The 18,769-nt window shown below is 45.6% G+C and overlaps 1 protein-coding gene across 3 annotated transcripts in view; it reads left to right on the top strand.

Annotated features, from left to right (window-relative positions):
- The window catches only part of sulf1 (sulfatase 1), a 421,690-nt gene that overhangs the window by 370,419 nt on the left and 32,502 nt on the right, over window positions 1-18,769 (top strand). For all 3 annotated transcript variants that reach the window (XM_041189449.1, XM_041189450.1, XM_041189448.1), the window contains 6 exons: window positions 2,635-2,845; window positions 8,187-8,430; window positions 8,638-8,734; window positions 10,073-10,167; window positions 15,408-15,482; window positions 17,703-17,875. In XM_041189449.1, coding sequence (XP_041045383.1) covers window positions 2,635-2,845; window positions 8,187-8,430; window positions 8,638-8,734; window positions 10,073-10,167; window positions 15,408-15,482; window positions 17,703-17,875 — 895 coding nt within the window. The remainder of the gene's footprint in view (window positions 1-2,634; window positions 2,846-8,186; window positions 8,431-8,637; window positions 8,735-10,072; window positions 10,168-15,407; window positions 15,483-17,702; window positions 17,876-18,769) is intronic.

Genomic DNA, 18,769 nt, shown 5'->3' with positions numbered 1-18,769 from the left:
TAAGATTATACATTTGAGTACTGGAGTGTGGCTTGAACCCTGATCCTGACCCTGGGAATACAACCACTGAGCCAACAACATGCCTTCCTCAAGCAGAAAAAAACCTTAGGCAACATGATATGTTGCCTCAGGCTTTGATATATGAGAAATGCAAGTCCTAGAAAGGCTTAAAGGGCTGAAAAACAATAAATGCCCTGCAGTAGAGGGTAATTATCCTAGAGTGTTAAGAAAAAATAGAGATTCAAGGTCTTAACATTCTTTATGAGGGAACCACTGGACACTGGGGGGATGGCAGTCCTACATTACAGCAGCCACTGCCGTACTTCATTGGCTGCAAAGCAGCTTTGAGCATCCTAAAATTGTGAAAGTTGCTATATAAGTGCAAGTCTTTTTGCTCTATGATGGGCATGATTTTGCCTTCTGAGTCCAGACCTGAGTTGTGACTCTACACTGAGCTGGGAGCAGTCACCCAGCAGCAATTTTCCCTGAATTGCTCAGTTAGTGGCCAGAGGGCACACTTGACATTTAATTAAGGATGAGGGGTGGGATGTCGATACTAGAGGGCCAGTAGGAGGGTCACCAGCTCAGAAAGAGCTGTAGCCTTCACTTACAGGTAGAGAGTGGAGGCACCTCCGTCTTGAGGGGCCCTGTCAGCAACTTTAAAAAATTGAGAATAAAAAAATGGCTGCAGCTGCCAGGCCAGGGTTTTGGAGGGGGTTGCTCCTCCAGAGGTGGCCTGTGGCAGCAGCCATGGCCAGGCTGCCTGTCCCCCAACCCCCTCTGCTGCTCCAGGCAGCTGGCCTGCTCCTGATGCAACAAGGGTTCAACAAGCAGGACGACTAGATAATCCAGGCGTTCTCTGTTAATTGCCCTTCATTAGCCTTTAATCCACTTCAAATGGTGGGTCGCCCTTTTGCATTTGATTCTGCCTCCAGAAAAATGGCTTTTGGTGCAGGATGGTACCAGCAAACTGGCACACTGGCTGGTGGCATGAATTTATACACTTGCCTGCCTCTGCTCTCTCCCCCATATCCCCCTTAACCCTAACCCTAGCCCTAACTCTAACCCCAATGCCCAAATTCAAAAACAATAGAACAGACACATGACCCAACGATCTGACTTCGCTTCCATGTAAAATAATGGAATTGATTATCAAGAATTAACCTGAGGATCATTTGTACTGTAATAACCTGTGATAGATACTCCATGGCTGCTCTGTATTCCCTCCCCATGCGAGGTCTTTTGAATGAAACATGATGGCCTGATGTCACTGGAATTAAGCACAGGTAGTGATATCTAATGAAACAGACTACAGGTTGCTGTTAAAATGATTAAGTAACACTTTCTGAATTTTAAAATGTGGTTATTTTGCTGAAATAGATGACAACATCAAGAATGGACACACTCACTCTTGGGTTTCTCCTTATTTTTCCACACAGGTTTGGCTAAAAAGTACACACGCTTGTGTCACTGCTGAACTGTAGCCATGGAAGCGATGTCAGGTCATTGGGTCATGTGTCTGTTCTATTGTTTATACAGTCAAGTGTTGCAATTGGCTCTTAGAAGTAGATGGCTTTCAGCATCACTGTTGGCTTAGCTGGATTCTAATAGACAGATATGTACAATGTTGAAGTAGTCTGAGTGCAAAAGGCTGAATTTTATGAAGCCTGCAAGAGTGGGAAAGGAGTAAGTGGGCAGAAAACAGTGAGGGAGCGCAAGTGGGGGGAGTGCCATTACCTTCCTGCCAGTATCGCATTCTGCCATAGGTGGGGAAGGTAGGGGATGGCTCTCCCACCCAGACGCCAGTTGTGCCACTTGTGTCCAATTAAGCGCCTCTTCCTGTCACCGCTGGATTTTACCAGTGGCAGGGTTTGGGCCCTCTCCCATCTCGGGACACCACACGATAAATCCTGGCCGCCTCCCTGCATGTTCAGGAGGTGGCCTCCTATTCGGGCACTGTGTGGCCAAGAAGGGCACCCACTGAGGCAATGGCTGCCCCTGTGGCAACATCCACCCTCCCCAACCAGCCACGGCCCCTGCTCTCCTCGCCAGAGCCTGCCTGACTGGACCCAGCGAGCAAGGCTGCCCCCCGGCTTTCCGGTCTATCATCTGGGCCACCACCGTCTACCAAAATCCAGGCCTTATGTGTGCACAATGTGTTTGTGTGGAATGGTATTCCAAAACAGGGGTTTAAACCATATTCTGTCCCAACAGAGCTACAAAACATGCATCTTATTTAACCATGGATTGTTCAGTGTCAATACCAGGGACCCAAAATTATACTGTTTTGTTCAAACATTTTGTCTGAAATTCCTTCCTTGGTTATTTTGTGGTGTTAACCCACTTACTGTAATTAATAAGCATTTTGTGCAATAATATCTCACAGTGTAATTTCCAAGTCTAGATTCCTGCATTACAACAGTAACTATACTTCAAAAGTACTTTATGGCTGTAAAATAGTTTGAGACATCCTGAAAGAGGCTATATAAATGCAAGCTTTTTCTTTTTAATATCTCAAGTAGTATTAAAAAGAAATGCAAATAAAGAGTAAAGCATTTTTCGATTGATTCTTTGAGGACTAATGTTAATTATTTTGTGTGATAAATGGGTTTTTAACTTGCTGACTTTTATCAGAAATGGCAGTGTGTTGAAGATGCTGCAGGCAAGCTTCGACTCCACAAGTGCAAAGGGACAACCAAAATAGCTACTGGCAGCAAGAAAAGTAGAAGTCTGCGCACGCAGACCTACAACAGTAAGGATTGTGAATGCTCAGACAGTAATTATAGGATGAGTCCATCTGAGAGAAGGAACCAGAGACAGTTTCTCAGGATTCACACGACTCACAGTGAGTATGGAACAACCTGTGACCTTATATGAACTATTGAGCAGCTGTTTGGAAATGATCCTTTGGTGCCATCTAGTGGGTTATAGCCGTAACTGTCACTGGTACCATTTAGATTTAAGAGCTAAATGAGAACTGGATGAGACATAACAGTAGAATCTAAGAGATGAAGACTAACCGTACTGTTATCAGATTTAAACTGATAATCCTACTTTTTGCCCGGTATTTTCATTCTATATTATGTTTCCAAATTGTATTTCTTGTATATTTCCTTGTGAAAGCAAATGGTAACACAATAGCAAATGAATAGACAATAGCTTTTCCTAATAGCTTTTCCTATCTTTTTCTTTATGCTTATTTTATTCATGTGACAACAGGTTTTAAATCTGAGATTGTAATATTTATGGTTTACTGCTTGCACTGGTGAGTGGTGATAGTTCACTTTGCTGTTTTTACTCCCTGATTGTTCTTTTCTGATACTTGTTTTTTTGTGTTACTTTTCATCTGTTGATGCTACGACTTTCTTCTGCTGATTCTCCTAATTTACATTTGTCTACTCGCACCCTCCGATAGGTTCAACAAGGCATTCAACACTAGTTCAATACAAGCCCCATCCTACTCTTTCATCGACCTTCCTGTCCAGTGTGCCCCATCTTCCTGTTCAACTCATCCCCCATTCCCGCTGAGGTCTCTGCCAGCGGATCAGTTCTCACCACTCCTTTACGCATCTCCTTCTAGAATGCCCATTCACTTGCAAACAAGACCCTCACCATTGTTAACATCCTCTCAGAGGCCAGTGGCTTTTAAAAAGAGATTTGAATTCCCAGTGACCTACTTAAAGGAATCCCATGACAAGATTTCAAGCTTTTAAGGCTTTTATCATAACAAACTAAAATCAACATCAACTAAACATTACTTAGTCGGCAACTAATACACTAAACTGTATACCATGCATTCCTTATTAGTTTCTTAACATGATCGATAACTCCACACCACGTTTATACATTATGCCCCACCTCTGCAGAGTAGTAGTCTTTACAAGAAGCAGCTCCTGCCACCAACCTTGCTGTGGGGGAGGGCATTAATTCTGTCACCCTTCTCTCTCTCTCGCTCTTTCTCTCTCTCTTTCTCTCTTGCTCTTCCTCTCTCTCTGTGTCCAGGGTTTGTGAGTCGGCAACTCTGAACCTGTAAGTCCGCACAAAGCCAGGCCAGCTATTTTTGCCTTTGTGTGCAGGTATTAAATCTGGCAGTTGGGTTTAAATAGGACATGTCCTGAGCCCCCAGACCCAATGCCAACAAGGTCACATTGGCTTCATATCGGACAGATCAAGTAAGAGATCACAAGCTCCACTTTACCTGGAGTTAAAAGAGACAGTTTAAAACATAACCAACTTATAACATCTAGCAATCACAACACCATTCATGAGCCTAATATGGATGAATGCATCGATATGATGGCCTTAATGGAAACCTGGCTGAGGAGTAATGATACCTTTTCACTTAATGAGGTCTCCCTGTCTAGCTCCACCTCCAACCTCTTGCCCTGCCAAAACCGTCGCAGTGATGGTGTGGCTCTTATCACCAGATCACACCTTGGTTTGACCCCTTAGTCCTGTGGCATTTACTCATCCTTTGAGCCTCTCACCTGGTTCAACCCCTCTCGCCCCTTTCAAATCATTGTTCTCTACCATAATGAGCCAATATGATAAAAACTTTCTCATTGAGATATTTTCACTCCTTTCTTCCCTCACCATCTGCACCAAGTGACTTCTCACCCTTGGTGATTTCAACCTATATCCCTACTCATCATGCTGCTTCCCTGTTGAGTTCACTGCCTCTTAACCACCCTAAATTTCTCCCTCCATGTAAACTCCCCAACTCGTGCTCACGGTCACCCCTTTGTTCGTTCCATCTCCCATGGTCTTGTTAATTCATCGTACCAATTACAGATAAGACCATCTCTGATCCCCCTTCCACATCTCAACCCTACCTCCTTCTGTATCCACCCCTGCAAAAAAACTATCTCCCAATTCACTTAATTCTGCATTTTCAAAATCTGAGTTGTCTAGTCTTTGGATCTCCATTCACCAACATTTTTGCAGCTACTGATTTGCTTAAACACACCCTCAAGTCCACCTTTGATGTCCTAATCCCCATTAAAACCTTTACCCTCTCTCACCCTGGCCACTCTCCCAGTATGGCCCTCATCTCCCCTCCCTTAAGTACAAGGGAGGTGGATTTGAAAAGATATGGCAGACAACTGGTTTAGCTAACTACCGGCAGATCTTGCTGCGACACATAAAGCCTTACCGAGTTCTGCTCTCATCCACTGAAACTGCTCACTATTTCAGGATCACCCTGGAATGCAAAGATAACCTTTCCTTTTCTCAGTTGCAAACCACGCTCTGAAACCGCTCTCCCCATCAAGCCCATTCTCACCTCACAAGTGCGCGGAACTCATGGATGTCTTTGTCACTCAGATCGAGGCCAACTGATTGGCTGCCTCTCCTGCACCCCTCCCTCCTGCTAGCTCTCCTCTTATTAGCCCCTCTCTGCCCTAGCTCTGAACTTGCAACTTTCTGTAGGTTCCTCTCCTCTCCCAGCTCACTAGGTCCATGAGACCCAACTCCTACGCCCTCCAACCTGTTCCCACTAAACTGTTGACCACTCATCATCTCTTCCTGATCCCCATTTTAGCTGATATTGTTAACAGTTCTCTTTCCTTTAAATCTACAGTCATCACCCTTCTCCTCAAAAAAACCAACCCTTGATCCAACCATCCTTGAAAATTATCAACCCACCCTCAACCTCCCTTTCCTCTCCAAAATCCTTAAGCATGTTGCTGCCTCCCAAATCCATGCCCAACTTTCCTGGAACTTGTTTTTAAAATTCCATAAATCACCCTGTCACAGCACTGTAACGGCTCTCGTTAAGGTCACAAATGGTACCCTATATGACAGAGGTAAATATTCCCCCCTTGTCCTTCTTGGTCTGTCTGCAGCCTTTGACATGGTCGACCACTGTATCCTCCTCCAACGCCTCTCCCCTGTCCTTCAGCTGGTGGGACTGCTTCATGGCTCCGTCCTTATCTATCTGACCAAAGCCAGAGAATTGCTTTTTAAAATTAATTTATGGGATGCGGGCATCACTGGCTAATCCAGCATTTATTGCCCAACCCTAATTGCCTTTGAGAAGGTGGTGGTGAGCTGCCTTCTTGAACCGTTGCAGTCCATGTGGCTTAGGTACACCCACAGTGCTGTTAGGAAGGGAGTTCCAGGATTTTGACCCAATGACAGTGAGGAAACAGCGATATGTTTCCAAGTCAGGATGGTGAGTGACTTGGAGGGGAACTTCCAGGTGGTGGTGTTTCCATCTATCTGCTGCCCTTATCTGTCTAGATGGTAGTGGTCATGGGTTTGGAAGGTGCTGCCTGAAGTTCCTTGGTTAGATGCTGCAGTGCATCTTGTAGATTATGCCAGCTCATGCCAACCCATGCACCCCACCAACACCCTTTGTCCTTACACCTACCATGCCAACTCATCCAGTATCCACCATGGACACACCTTGGACCCCAAGCAGAAATGAGATGAAATAAAGCTGAAAAAAATTAAAGTTCTAAGTGTCTGTTGCAGACTTCATTATGTTGAAAAAACACTCATTCATAAAAACCCATTTACTACATTTGCATCCCTTAAACTACATAAAGCCATATAACAAGTGTGATACCTGAAGTGCGCAGAGTAAGTGGTAAGAGCGGGTCTGAACTTTGCGCATTTCTTTGGAAAGCCAGTGTACTTCTTTGGAGAGGGTACGGTACCCACTTTGGTCCCCTGACCTAATGTCTCCTTAGTCAGGTTTCACACTCCTGGGCTACAAAATCCAACTTGAGTGGAGGCAGCTGGTGCCTTAAATGGCTGCCTCCCTGAACCACACGTGCACAAAACACGCACCACCCCCCATTCCTGCCCCCTGTGAAAACGGAGACTGCCACATTTGGCGGGGGTGGGGGGAAATCATGCAATTTCCGGGCTCTTCCACCATTTTTGCCACAATGCAGAGGCTCTCAGCCATGCTGCCAATCCAAACCATAGTGTTCACATGGCAAAGAGGGGACAATAAATCACATGTTAATACCAGTGTTTCACTGTAACACTGATAGTGGAATTGTGCTTTTTATTTTTCCACTTTGGCATTAGTTTAAACAGTAGCAATGAAGAGAGATCCCCTCACTCCCAACTTCCTTGCTTTCTCCTCTGAAGGATCTTGCTGAGTGCAGTTTTCATGGTGACTGAAGCTCTAGCATTCCCACTCTTCATTATTCATGCATAAGCCTAGATGCTTAGTGCAGGCTGTTCAACCATGAAATGCATCAAAGTTGAGCTGATTGTCCACAAGTGCACATTCCATCAAGAGTCATTGGCTCACGGTCAGGCTTGGGAAACATGGCTGAATCAATCCTCCTTCCAACCCTGCAGAAACCCACTGTAACCCCCTTACTACTGATGCAGCTAAGATCAGCTAACTCAGACTGAATTGTGGGTCTAACCAGGGTGCTGCTGGTCTGTAAGGCCTAATGCTAAATAAAACAATGATGCGGCATATTAAAATCAAGAAATCCTGATACATTCCTCCTTATGATATTTCATTGCTGGGGAAAGAATGGAAATGGATAATTCTTATATACAAGCAGTTTTAAGCGCAAATGCATGAATTAAACACTCATCTAGCCAGAAAAAAAGCCTAAAATATTATTTTCACTGCTTTTCTACAGGCAGTGGTACCCTGTCCATCTGTTGCTGATCAGTAAGTCTACAGTCACTGTAAATCCCAAGGTATACTGAATAGTGACTGGTGACCCATGCAATACATCTTCCAAAAGTACACTGGGCTCTCAGCAGAGGTTCATGAATATGAAATCAGCCTCAGCTATCAGTTTATCTCCACCACAATCACTGGACAAGACAAAATAATGTGATGTGAGCCAACTGATGGGTACCAATGTCCACTCAATCCTGCTGCCTTTCAGTTAGTGGCTGAAAGAGATGCAAAGAACTGGGGAAAATAAACTTTAAGGAATGGTGGTTTGCCTGGATTTTCCCAACCAACAGGTAACCGCAGGTTTCTGTGAATGATAACTCTGCTTTGACCTGCTTTTTGTATTTTCTGCACCAGGTTTCTGCTGTCCTAACTTCTCCCCGAACAGCGATTTGAGCAGATATGTAGCGTCCTTCTTCACTGAGGGTGGCAATGCCAGTGTGAGGCAGTGTAAAAACATTGTGTCCTCACAGTTGTTTTTGTGTTATTAGTGGCACCTGTATTAAAATGTACTTTCCCTTCCAAACAGAATTTAAACCTCGTTTCATTCACACTCGACCAATCCGCTCCCTTTCAGTTGAATTAGAAGGTGAGATTTATGACATTGACCTGGAAATTAAAGAACTCAAGTCACTGATGCCACAAAATATTAGCACGGGCTATTACCAAGAGGAAAGCCCGGCTGAAGAGGGAGATGAGAACAATGAAATGATTGCAGAGGACAGCAGTAAGGCTGACGAGTCGGTCCTAGATTCAGTCAAAGTCACACACAAGTAAGTCTGGCTTATTCACTGAACAATTACGCTCCATAAGCTTAGAGATCTAGCTTTCTAGTGCAGCAATACCTTGAAGGTATTCATAACATGCCCTGATTATTTATCTGTCAGCATTTTAAAAAACCTCTGGTTTGACCCACAGAATTTTCTGTTGCGTATCATTGATGTGCTGTTTTATTCTCTTCATTTCTTTCTTCCCTGAAGGTGCTTCATTCTTGCCAATGACACAGTGCATTGTGAGAAAGAACTGTATCAGTCAGCGAGAGCATGGAAGGACCACAAGAGCTACATTGACAAAGAGGTTAGATATTTTCAAATTGGCAGTCAACTGATGTTACCAATGATGGGAAGGGGCTGGGAGTCCTTCAGGCCGACAAGGGTCTCGCTTCCCTCTCAGTCCTAGAACCGGTGGTGAACCCCCTCAGTTCCCTGGGGGAGGCCCAACGGAATCAAGTATCTTCCAGGTGCTTATGTGGTCACTGTCGGGCTTTCCCCGTGACTGAGGTCCCTGGCAGCAGAAGTCTCGCCTTCTGAGAGCTGCCAGAAAATTGGAGGCCAGCAGGTCCTCATGCTGCCAGCGTCAGTGGGAGCACTGGCTGCTAGTGGCAAAGCACCTACTAGAGGCCCAGGATCAACATGGGATCCTGGGCCAAAGGTGATGGCGGGAAGTGGATTGTGTGGTGGGGGGTCACAGGAGAGGCGGGAGGGGGTCAGAGGCAAGGGTAGGGGATGGCTTTCAGCAGCCAACCTCCCCAATGTCCAATACCAATTACACTTGATCAAGCACAGAATGAATTTATTGGGCAGTCTTCCAAGGGCCTTTTGGGAAAGCTGTGTGGTCTCCATTTAACCCCAGGGCCACCATTAAATTGCGGTGGGCTCAGGGATAATAAGTGTCAATTGGCTCATTAATGAGCCTAATCGACATCGCGCTGCTGCTGGCCAGGAATCCCGCATCAGCCCCTTCCGCCCTCCCACTTCATCGGGGGAGGTTTTGCCGCTGCCGGGAGAGTCGCAGGGCCTTTCCCACAATTAAATGGGCCTGGCCGCTATGTTTCCCACTGCGACGGGCTGTATAAAATCCACCCAAAGACCTCTGGCCACGTAATCTCCCATTCCCAGTGTAAAGGCAAGAATTAAAGGGAAAATATCCGATTAGAGAAATGTCATCAAATGGCCGAATTACACAGGCAGATATTGAATAGACCCTTGCCTGAGTTCAGCACTAAAGTACAGGCTAGGGCTTCCTATACTTTGGTAACATTGAGCTTAATCAACCCTCTTGGTTGGTTTTATGGAGCACAGATGGAGGTCCAGATATTTTTGGAAGGCATTTTTAGAAGAAAAATCTTCATTTATTGGCTGGAGTAGAGGGACAAACAGACTAAAATTCTAATTTCGCATCATTCGGGTATTCATGTTAGAAAATCAAAAGCCAGAGACAATTATCATGGCTGTTCTCCTGATCAATTTAAAACTGCCACAGGATTGCTAAGATATCATTGCTCCTGCAGACATTGGAAAAATCAGCCAGTTGGCATGTGTCGACCTGAAAGTAACTCCGACATTACTTAATGGAATAAAGGTATCTTAGTGATTTTGAAACAAGAGAAAAAGCTTTTTTGGCTCCCACTTGTAGATTGAAGCTCTTCAAGACAAGATAAAGAACCTGAGAGAAGTGAGAGGCCATCTAAAAAGAAAAAAGCCTGAGGAATGTGACTGCAACAGGAAGAGGTCTGTGCCTTTAATGCGTTACATGAACAACCACTTCTTTTAATATTAAGGGCAATTTTCCTCTGCCTTACTCCTGGGCAACACCCATGCAAAGTGGAGGGAGATGCATGAAGACCCTTGACACCCTGACTCTGCCCCTTTGCATAACCTGAGTGGGGAATAGAGGTCTTCTTCCAGCTGCAAGGGCAAGTGCAGAAATGCTAAGCAAATGAACTGGAAAAACATAGTAACACCTACCACCTCATTGCTAGGCAGGCACCCATTAGGAATTGTGCCCAGAGAATTATGCCTTCGGCCCAGCCTCTCTCAGATCTTGAGGCAACGAGGACATAGGTGGCCTAAAAAAAAAAACAAAATGCCATTTTTTCAGGCTTTGTACTGGGACTTCAAGGCTTGAGGTCTTCTTGCTTCTGTTTTTGGACAGCAACTGGAATCCCCAAGTCAGTGGCCATTCCCACTGCAGCATCTCCCTGAGGCCTGCAACATCCCCTGAGGCCTGCAACATCCCCCCGAGGCCTGCAACATCCCCTGAGGCCTGCAGCATCCCCCTGAGGCCTGCAGCATCCCCCTGAGGCCTGCAACATCCCCCCGAGGCCTGCAACATCCCCTGAGGCCTGCAGCATCCCCCTGAGGCCTGCAGCATCCCCCTGAGGCCTGCAGCATCCCCCTGAGGCCTGCAACATCCCCTGAGGCCTGCAGCATCCCCCTGAGGCCTGCAGCATCCCCCTGAGGCCTGCAGCATCCCCAGAGGCCTGCAGCATCCCCCCGAGGCCTGCAGCATCCCCCTGAGGCCTCCTGTATCCCCTGAGGCCTGCAGCATCCCCCTGAGGCCTGCAACATCCCCCTGAGGCCTGCAACATCCCTCTGAGGCCTGCAGCATCCCCCTGAGGCCTGCAACATCCCCTGAGGCCTGCAGCATCCCCCTGAGGCCTGCAGCATCCCCCTGAGGCCTGCTGCATCCCCCTGAGGCCTGCAACATCCCCTGAGGCCTGCAGCATCCCCCTGAGGCCTGCAGCATCCCCCTGAGGCCTGCAGCATCCCCCTGAGGCCTGCAGCATCCCCCTGAGGCCTCCTGCATCCCCCTGAGACCTCCTGCATCCCCCTGAGGCCTGAAGCAGCAGTTGTTTTTCCACTTGCACTTCCAAATGCTAGGCAAGTAAAGTGACATCAACCCAGAAGTGCAGGTTCCGGTCGGGCCAGGCAGAGTGTGCTTCAGATGTGTTATTCTGTTTGACGAGCACCCAGGCAGAGGAGGGGCAGAAATCAGTTATGCTCATAATTGCACTTCAATCCGTTTTCCATTATTTTTCTTTATTTGATAAAGGCATGAGTTAAAATCACTGGGGACCCATATTTACCAATAGTTTTGGTTCTAAGTTATTATCAATCACCTTGTCCAAGATGGTGAACATGTGGCCAACCCACATCCAGCTCTTTAAATGTACCACTCTGAATCAGTGTGAGTTTGTAATGGGTACGTAACAGTCATCTAGGTAACCTCCAGGTTGTTCACAATACATAAACAGTGGAGGAAAGCATTTTAGCCAATCTTGGTCCATAGTCTAAAAAGACTCCCTTTATGTCATCTAATTATTTTTAATTAAATTTTATTTTAAAGGGTAAGGATGGCCGATTTCCTTCCCTAAAGGGGATTAATGAACCAGATGGGTTTTTATCAAACATCGATGATACTTTCACATTCTAGATTTTTTTTAGTAATTTAAGTGTGAGGTGATTAATTTTGGTAAGAAGAATGTGGATAGTCAATGTAAAATAAAGAGTGCAATTCTAAAAGGGGTGCAGGAGCAGAGGGACCTGGGTGTATATGTGTGTAAATTATTGAAGGTGGCAGGACAGGTTGAGAGAATGGTTAATAAAGCATTAAAATTTTAATTTTATTTTTACTCCATCATCTTCGCCCTCTGTACGTCATGAGGCAAACAGCTAGTTCACCAGGATGCTTGCTCCTGATGTACTCCTCCTGCAGGATGAAAGAGAGGGATGTGCGGGTTAGCTTAGGTGTACTAAGAACCTGTCTTAGTTAAGTCTGAGGGCCCCTTAATGTATCCTGTAGAATGCTAGCCACCACTTGGATGGCCAGAGGTTAGTGCACTGCATGACTGCCCGAAACCTCAACCACTTCTGCCACTCTCAACCTGACCGATTGGCAGCAGCTTTGCCCATTGGACTGCATGCTGTGCTCTCAGCTCAGGCACAGCTATTCGCCTGATCCACACTGCAAGGCTGCAGTGTTAGCTTGAACCATGGGGGAGACTTGTCCAAACCGGGATGATGACATTGCAATGGGCTGTGAGCACCTCCACCAGTGACTGCTCCATGGCCAGCTTTAGCAAGGAGATTGTAGAATATACCCAGTTGTCCAACTGTTCTGCAGTCCATGAAAATGCTCATTACTTTGCAATCTATGCCCAAAGAGTAAAAGGCTCTGGAGCACTTGGTGGCACTTTGATGTCTCTGTGTTGCATTAGTGGACAGAAAAGCTAGAGGCCCGACCCCAGTCATATCAATGTGGCTACGCCTGAACTGTCTCAGCTGCACACGAATGGTCACTTTATACAGGTTTCCCGAATGTGTGGCTGCTCCCCCCCACCCCCCTGCACCACCAACACTGCACATGTTTGTGCGCTACCTTCAACCGCAGGGCTGCCCCACCCCCAACACACCTCAGCAGGCGTCCCTCGCGAGCACTGCACAATGTTACTGTGCACTCACCTCTGAGTCCCCCTCACAGTGCAGCCCGCTAAGTGCACGCCTTTTATATGCTGTTGTGAAACGCGTTGACATATGATCGGTAAGGGATGATGAGTCTGACGGGCTGGCCTTATAATGATATACTGATGTACTACAACGAGGTTCCCGAAGTCCAATGGCAGGAAACGCGGCCCACCATCAACGGGCTGAGCGGACAATTGCAAACTGGTACCGTGACGTCGTGAAACTGATTTTTGGCCTTCTTGCCATTTTGTCCACTCAGGCCACCGAACACACTGGGCGCCACCCATAGAGTCATTTAAGGCACAGAAGGAAGCCATTTGGCCCGCCAAGTCCATGCCAGCTCTCCACAGAGCAAACTTGTCAATCCCACTATCCCACTCAATCCCCATATCCCTGCAAGTTTATAATTTCCTTTTGAAACCTGCATTCACCACTCTCATGGGCAGTGAGATCCACTCACTGTGTAAAAAAGTCCTTCCTCACATTCCACCTGCATCTCTTGCCAAAAATCTTAAATCTGTGTTCAGAAGTCCTTATACAATCAGCTAATGGGAACAGTTTTTCCTTATCTACTTTATCTAAGCATTGCAAAATCCTGTACACCTCTATCAAATCTCCCCTCAATTTCCCTTTCTTTGAAGTGAACAACCCCAGCCTTTCCAACCTAACCTTGTGACTAAAGCCGCTCCCGATTGCTAGAACCATTCTGGTAAATCTCCTCTGCACCCTCTCAAGGACCTTCACATCTTTCCTAAAGTGTGGTGACCAGAACTGGAAACAATATTCAAATTGGGGCCTAACCAGAGCTTTATATAGCTCCAGCATAAATTCCCTTAATCCTAGATTTCATTCATCTTCATCCTCAGCTATGTTAGCATCATTCATGAAGTGCATTTACATAAGATCATAGGAACATAAGAAATAGGAGCAGGAGTAGGTCATTTGGTCCCCTGAGCCTACTCTGCCATTCGATAAGATCATGGCTGATTGTGGACTTAACTCCACTTTCTGGTTACACCACATAACCCTTGACTCTCTTGTCTATCAAAAATCTGTCTAACTCAGCTTTCAGTACATTCAATGACCCAGCCTCCACTGCTCTTTGGGAAAGAGAATTCCAAAGACTAACTACCCTCTGAGATAAGAAATTCCTTCTCATCCCCATCTTAAATAGGAGACCCTTTATTTTTAAACTGTGCTCTCTAGTTCTCTAGATTCCCCCACAAAGGGAAACATCCTCTCAGCATCTACCCTGCCAAGCTCCCTCAGAATCTTATATCTTTCAATAAGATCACGTCTCATTTTTCTAAACTCAAATGAGTATAGGCCCAACCTGCTCAGCTTTTCCTCATAAGGCAAGCCCCTCATTCAATGAATCCCAGTATGTATTGCCCATTTTCCTACCTGTGTGCTGTACTTAAATTTCATCTTCTTTTCTTCTGTCAATTTTTATATACTTCTAATACATTTTGTATTTCCTGTGCAACTTCCCCTGAAAATCAACTGCCACCTACAAATTTGAACAATTTCTGTTTCACTTTTAGTCCCAAGTCATTCACTCCATCCTGAAACACCCTGATTAAGATCAGAGAATCATGGGGCAGGAATATTAAATCCTATACTCCAAGAAGCAGTGTTCGAATCAGCGCAACTAGTTACACAGAACAGTGGGGATGATTTTTTTTGCCCCTTTTCTCATATAGGTACAAGGGACTAACAAGCCAAAAATCATGGTATATTCACCATCCCTTCCTACCAGCTATCCGCTGAACATGCCAGTACTTAGCTGAGCAGCGTACCTGTCAAAACAGGACAAAGCTTACTTACAAAATGCAAATTAGGGCCCTAAGTTGTATGTAAGACCACAACATAATTCTAGCTTTCCACTGGGTGAGAGGAGCTCTTGCTCCATCTAACAGAAATGAGCAATAAGCGGCCGAACCAGCAATTGTTTAAGTGATCACAGCAGGCTGCTCAGAAAAACCCAATTTAAAAATGATTTTGCCAATGGTTTTAGTGGAACTAACGGGAGTATGCTGTTCCTGGCACCATGACAATCTTCTGAGCTTGGCCTGCCCCTCTGTTGTCCTCTCCTGTATTTGCTTTCCTCCTATCAGGTCCACTGCTGGCTAAATATCTGCTAATTGAAAGTCACCCCCTGTGTGTATTGCCTCCGGTGCTGCTTGTCTGCAGGGCAGCACATCTCCAGAAGGACATGGTCAATACTGGGAACTCATGAGATCCAGCCCAGTATCCTCCTGGTCTATGACAAAGTGTTTTAGTTCAAAAGGTTTGGAAAAAATACGGGATATATTAAACATCTGCTTAAACTGAAATGAGTGTGTTGTGTCTCTCCTCTAACATATTCATATCACTGAAATCAGAATTGATATGGAGGCATTTAATTTGTTTCTCCTCTGAGTTGATCTCACTCTTGTGTTTTTAGCTCTTATGAGATGCAATAGTTATAAATGGTGATGCTCCTTTACTTCTATTCAATGTAGTTATTTTGGCAGAGATAAAGGAATGAGAAACCAAGGGAAACTGAAGAACAAGAACAACCATCTGCATCCCTTCAGGTAATGGGCAGCCTGTCTCAGGACCACAAGTTCCTGGTGATTATAGTTTTACAAGAGATATTCACATCGGAGGAAAACACCTCTACTCAGTGCAGCTGGAACTGGTTCCAACCTTCTAAAATGAATTCAGTCACATTATGCTGTCATTGTTCCTGACAGTAGTTTCCATATTTTTCTTTGAACAGTGCATGACTGGATAACAGAGCCATGTTTTTTGTATCCAGTATCGGTGATTCTTGTACTGGCGTTGGTTACAGAACCTGTCTGTTAGGCCAAGTCTTCATAATCCTCTATATGTTAACAGCAAGTCTTAATTAACTACTTGTAAATTATTTTTCTCTTTTCAACTGGGAGGCAACTAGGAGGCCACATGTTGAGACTTGGAGTCAAGGATCGGTATTAGTGACAGGTTTCGTTCAAGTGGAGCTTCTGACTGAATAAGTGAAAAGGGCTTCTCAGGACTGGCTGCAGCCTGGAAGTCAAAAAGATTTAACTCACCCTTTCAGGCTATGGACTCGGTGTGCTGGTGCTGAACTTCCAAGAGAGATTTTATGGGGTCTTCTGCTGCAGTAAGACTGCGGCCTTTAGTTTCCAGCCTCTTGGATTTGGAGCTTTTTCTGGCAAATTTTCTCAGCGTCTGTAGTTTCAGCTGGGAGCTCCTTTCAGTTCAGAATCCATTGAAGCTTTTCTTTTTCTTAGCTTTTCCAGTATTCTCGTCAGGTTGAGGGTTTTTGATCCCCAATTGCCACCATGTTGTAATAGTGTTGGTTACAGAACATGTTTGTTAAGGAAGTCTTCATAGTTTTCTGCATAGCTAACAGCAAGTCTTTATTAACCACTTGTAACTATATACATATATACAATAAAGGGTACAGGCAAGGAGCTATCTCCCTGTCTAAGTTTTAACAAGTCTCTGGCCAACACCACACTGACCCTAGCTCTGAGTCATGTGCCTTCTTACATCACTGTGTGGGTGGCACTGTGCTGAGTCCCACATTAAACCTGTCTATACCAGACATTTGTACTACAGTAACAAGTAATGTTAAATCTGTGCATACATGGGCAGACACAGATTAAGTTTTTATCCAGCCCTGACCCAAAACACAAAAGAAGATAACCCTTTGTATTGCCTTTCTAAACATTAGACATTCTTGTCATGAGGTGCTCTGCACCTCTGCATGAGGTGCTAGCTTTTCCAAAGTTATGGAAGGTTTTGTGGTGGGTTCATGTACACTAAGAACATTGCTCAGTCTGTTCAAGTTCATTTGAAATAGGACTCTTACAAACCATAGGGGAAGCACATCACCCTGGACTGAATTTAAATGTAGGCTCCAGGGGTGAAAACTCACTAACCCACCAGGTTCCTTTTCGGCTTCAATAGCCCTGATTTAATTTAAGGTGGGAGGTCAGTATGGGACTGGCAATTCACTGATATGAGGGTTAGGCCATTTTAACTCTCCAGTATCATTAACATAGTTCAGGCCCTACTTCCACTCAAACCCAGTCAGCATGACGAAAAGGCTGGTGGATGGGAGCAGAACAAGCGTCCATCATGTGGATCCAATGGGAGCATGGGATAGGGAGGCCAGGGATTTCCTAATGGGGTCTCGGGGAGCACTTCTACTCCTTCTGCCCCAAAGGAACCCTTCAAAGTATTTTCAAGATTTGCCTTCCCAGCCCTCTTTTGGGGGTGCTGCTCCTTGCCACCTAATGCTACTTCCATCAAAGACAACAATTCCCAAGAAAATGGTAAGAAGAGGCCCAGCTATGTTAATAACATTTTTCTTTTCCATTTCCACAAGGCAAATTCTTATTTCCTCAAGACAATCTCGGACCAGCCCTGTGCTGGCTCCCCTCAGCTTCTTCTTGTTCCACTTCAATCCCGATCATTTAGTTATTCCCACCAACATCAGACAGGCACCCACGCTGGAATACGACAACAAGGGCAGAGAATTAAAATGACCAGGGCCTTGCACTGCCACCATTATGGGTGCTTACCATTTGTTTAGGCTCCTGTATGCTGCTCTCATACCAAGTGTTAAAATCAGGGCTTATGTTTCAGTAGCAACATGGTGCATATTGTTCAAGAAACCATGTACTGAGATGTGCGCTGAAGCCATTGTATTATTAAAGTCTCTTGATGTTACATATCCTACATAAATGTAGTTCAGATTATCAAATAACCAATAAGATTATTAATCCATGACTTGATCTTTTCAGGGAAGTGGCTCAGGAGGTAGACAGTAAACTGCAACTGTTTAAGGAGAATCGGAGAAAGAAGAAAGATCGTAAAATAAAGAAGCGCCTGAGAAAGGGAGATGACTGCAGCCTTCCTGGCCTTACCTGCTTTACACATAATAATGAACACTGGCAGACTCCACCTTACTGGAACTGTAAGCAGAGTTTATTTATGTACGATACGTTGCTGAGCCTTTAAAGGAGATAGAATTTGGAGGGGATCCTCAATGTACTGTGTCCACACATTGGAATTTAAGGCCCTCCGCTGTGGCAAGTTTGGTTATTTCATCAGGTGGGAGGGTGGCAGGTGGAGAACCTGCTAACTTTACATCTCCATCCCAATTAAGTCCCTGACAGGAAAGCTCGTGGACGGCTTTCCCACCCTGCCACCAATTGAGGCCTTTGAGTGGGCAATTAATATCCCTTTAAGGGCCTCAAATGCTGCTGCTGGTATTAACCCAGCAGCGGGCAGGGGGCTTGCCATGCGGGGAGCACAACAAACGAACCTGTGCGGGGTTGCTTGTGGGCAAGCGCTCTGTGCCTGATCAAGGGACCCAGCACTGGAAAGGGAGTGTCTGTTGGGAACCACTGTCCTGCCTTTGCTGCTGGCCCCCATGATCCCCATCCTGTAAGCTCCCTCTCACCATCACTCACCTGTGGCCTGGGATCCAGCGATGCTACTGGGCCTCGGGTGGATGTCATACCGGCAGCAGCCTTCGCCTACCTAGTGGTGATGCCGTTCGATAGAGCTGCCAGCCTCTGATTGGGAAGCCAACTCAGGAGTGAAAATTGAGGCCCAACTCACATAAGGTAACCTAAAACATGACCAAAGAGTCTCAAGGAGTGTCCTGAAGAAGGAGAGCAAGATAGAGGTGTGGAGAGGCTGAAGACACAGCCACCAATGGTGGAGCAATTAAATCAAGTACTGCGCTGAATAATTTCTTTATGTAGGTGGTTGCCGGAGCATGGAATGCTTTGCTATGGGGGACCTACATTGGCTTCCAGTTAAACAACACCTTAATGTTAAAATATTCCAATCCCTCCATCCC

This window comes from Carcharodon carcharias, chromosome 6 (assembly GCF_017639515.1).
Source record: "Carcharodon carcharias isolate sCarCar2 chromosome 6, sCarCar2.pri, whole genome shotgun sequence".
In the NCBI taxonomy this organism is placed as follows: domain Eukaryota; kingdom Metazoa; phylum Chordata; class Chondrichthyes; order Lamniformes; family Lamnidae; genus Carcharodon; species Carcharodon carcharias.
Note: the sequence above shows the minus strand (reverse complement) of the source record. Positions and strands in the feature narration are given on the sequence as shown.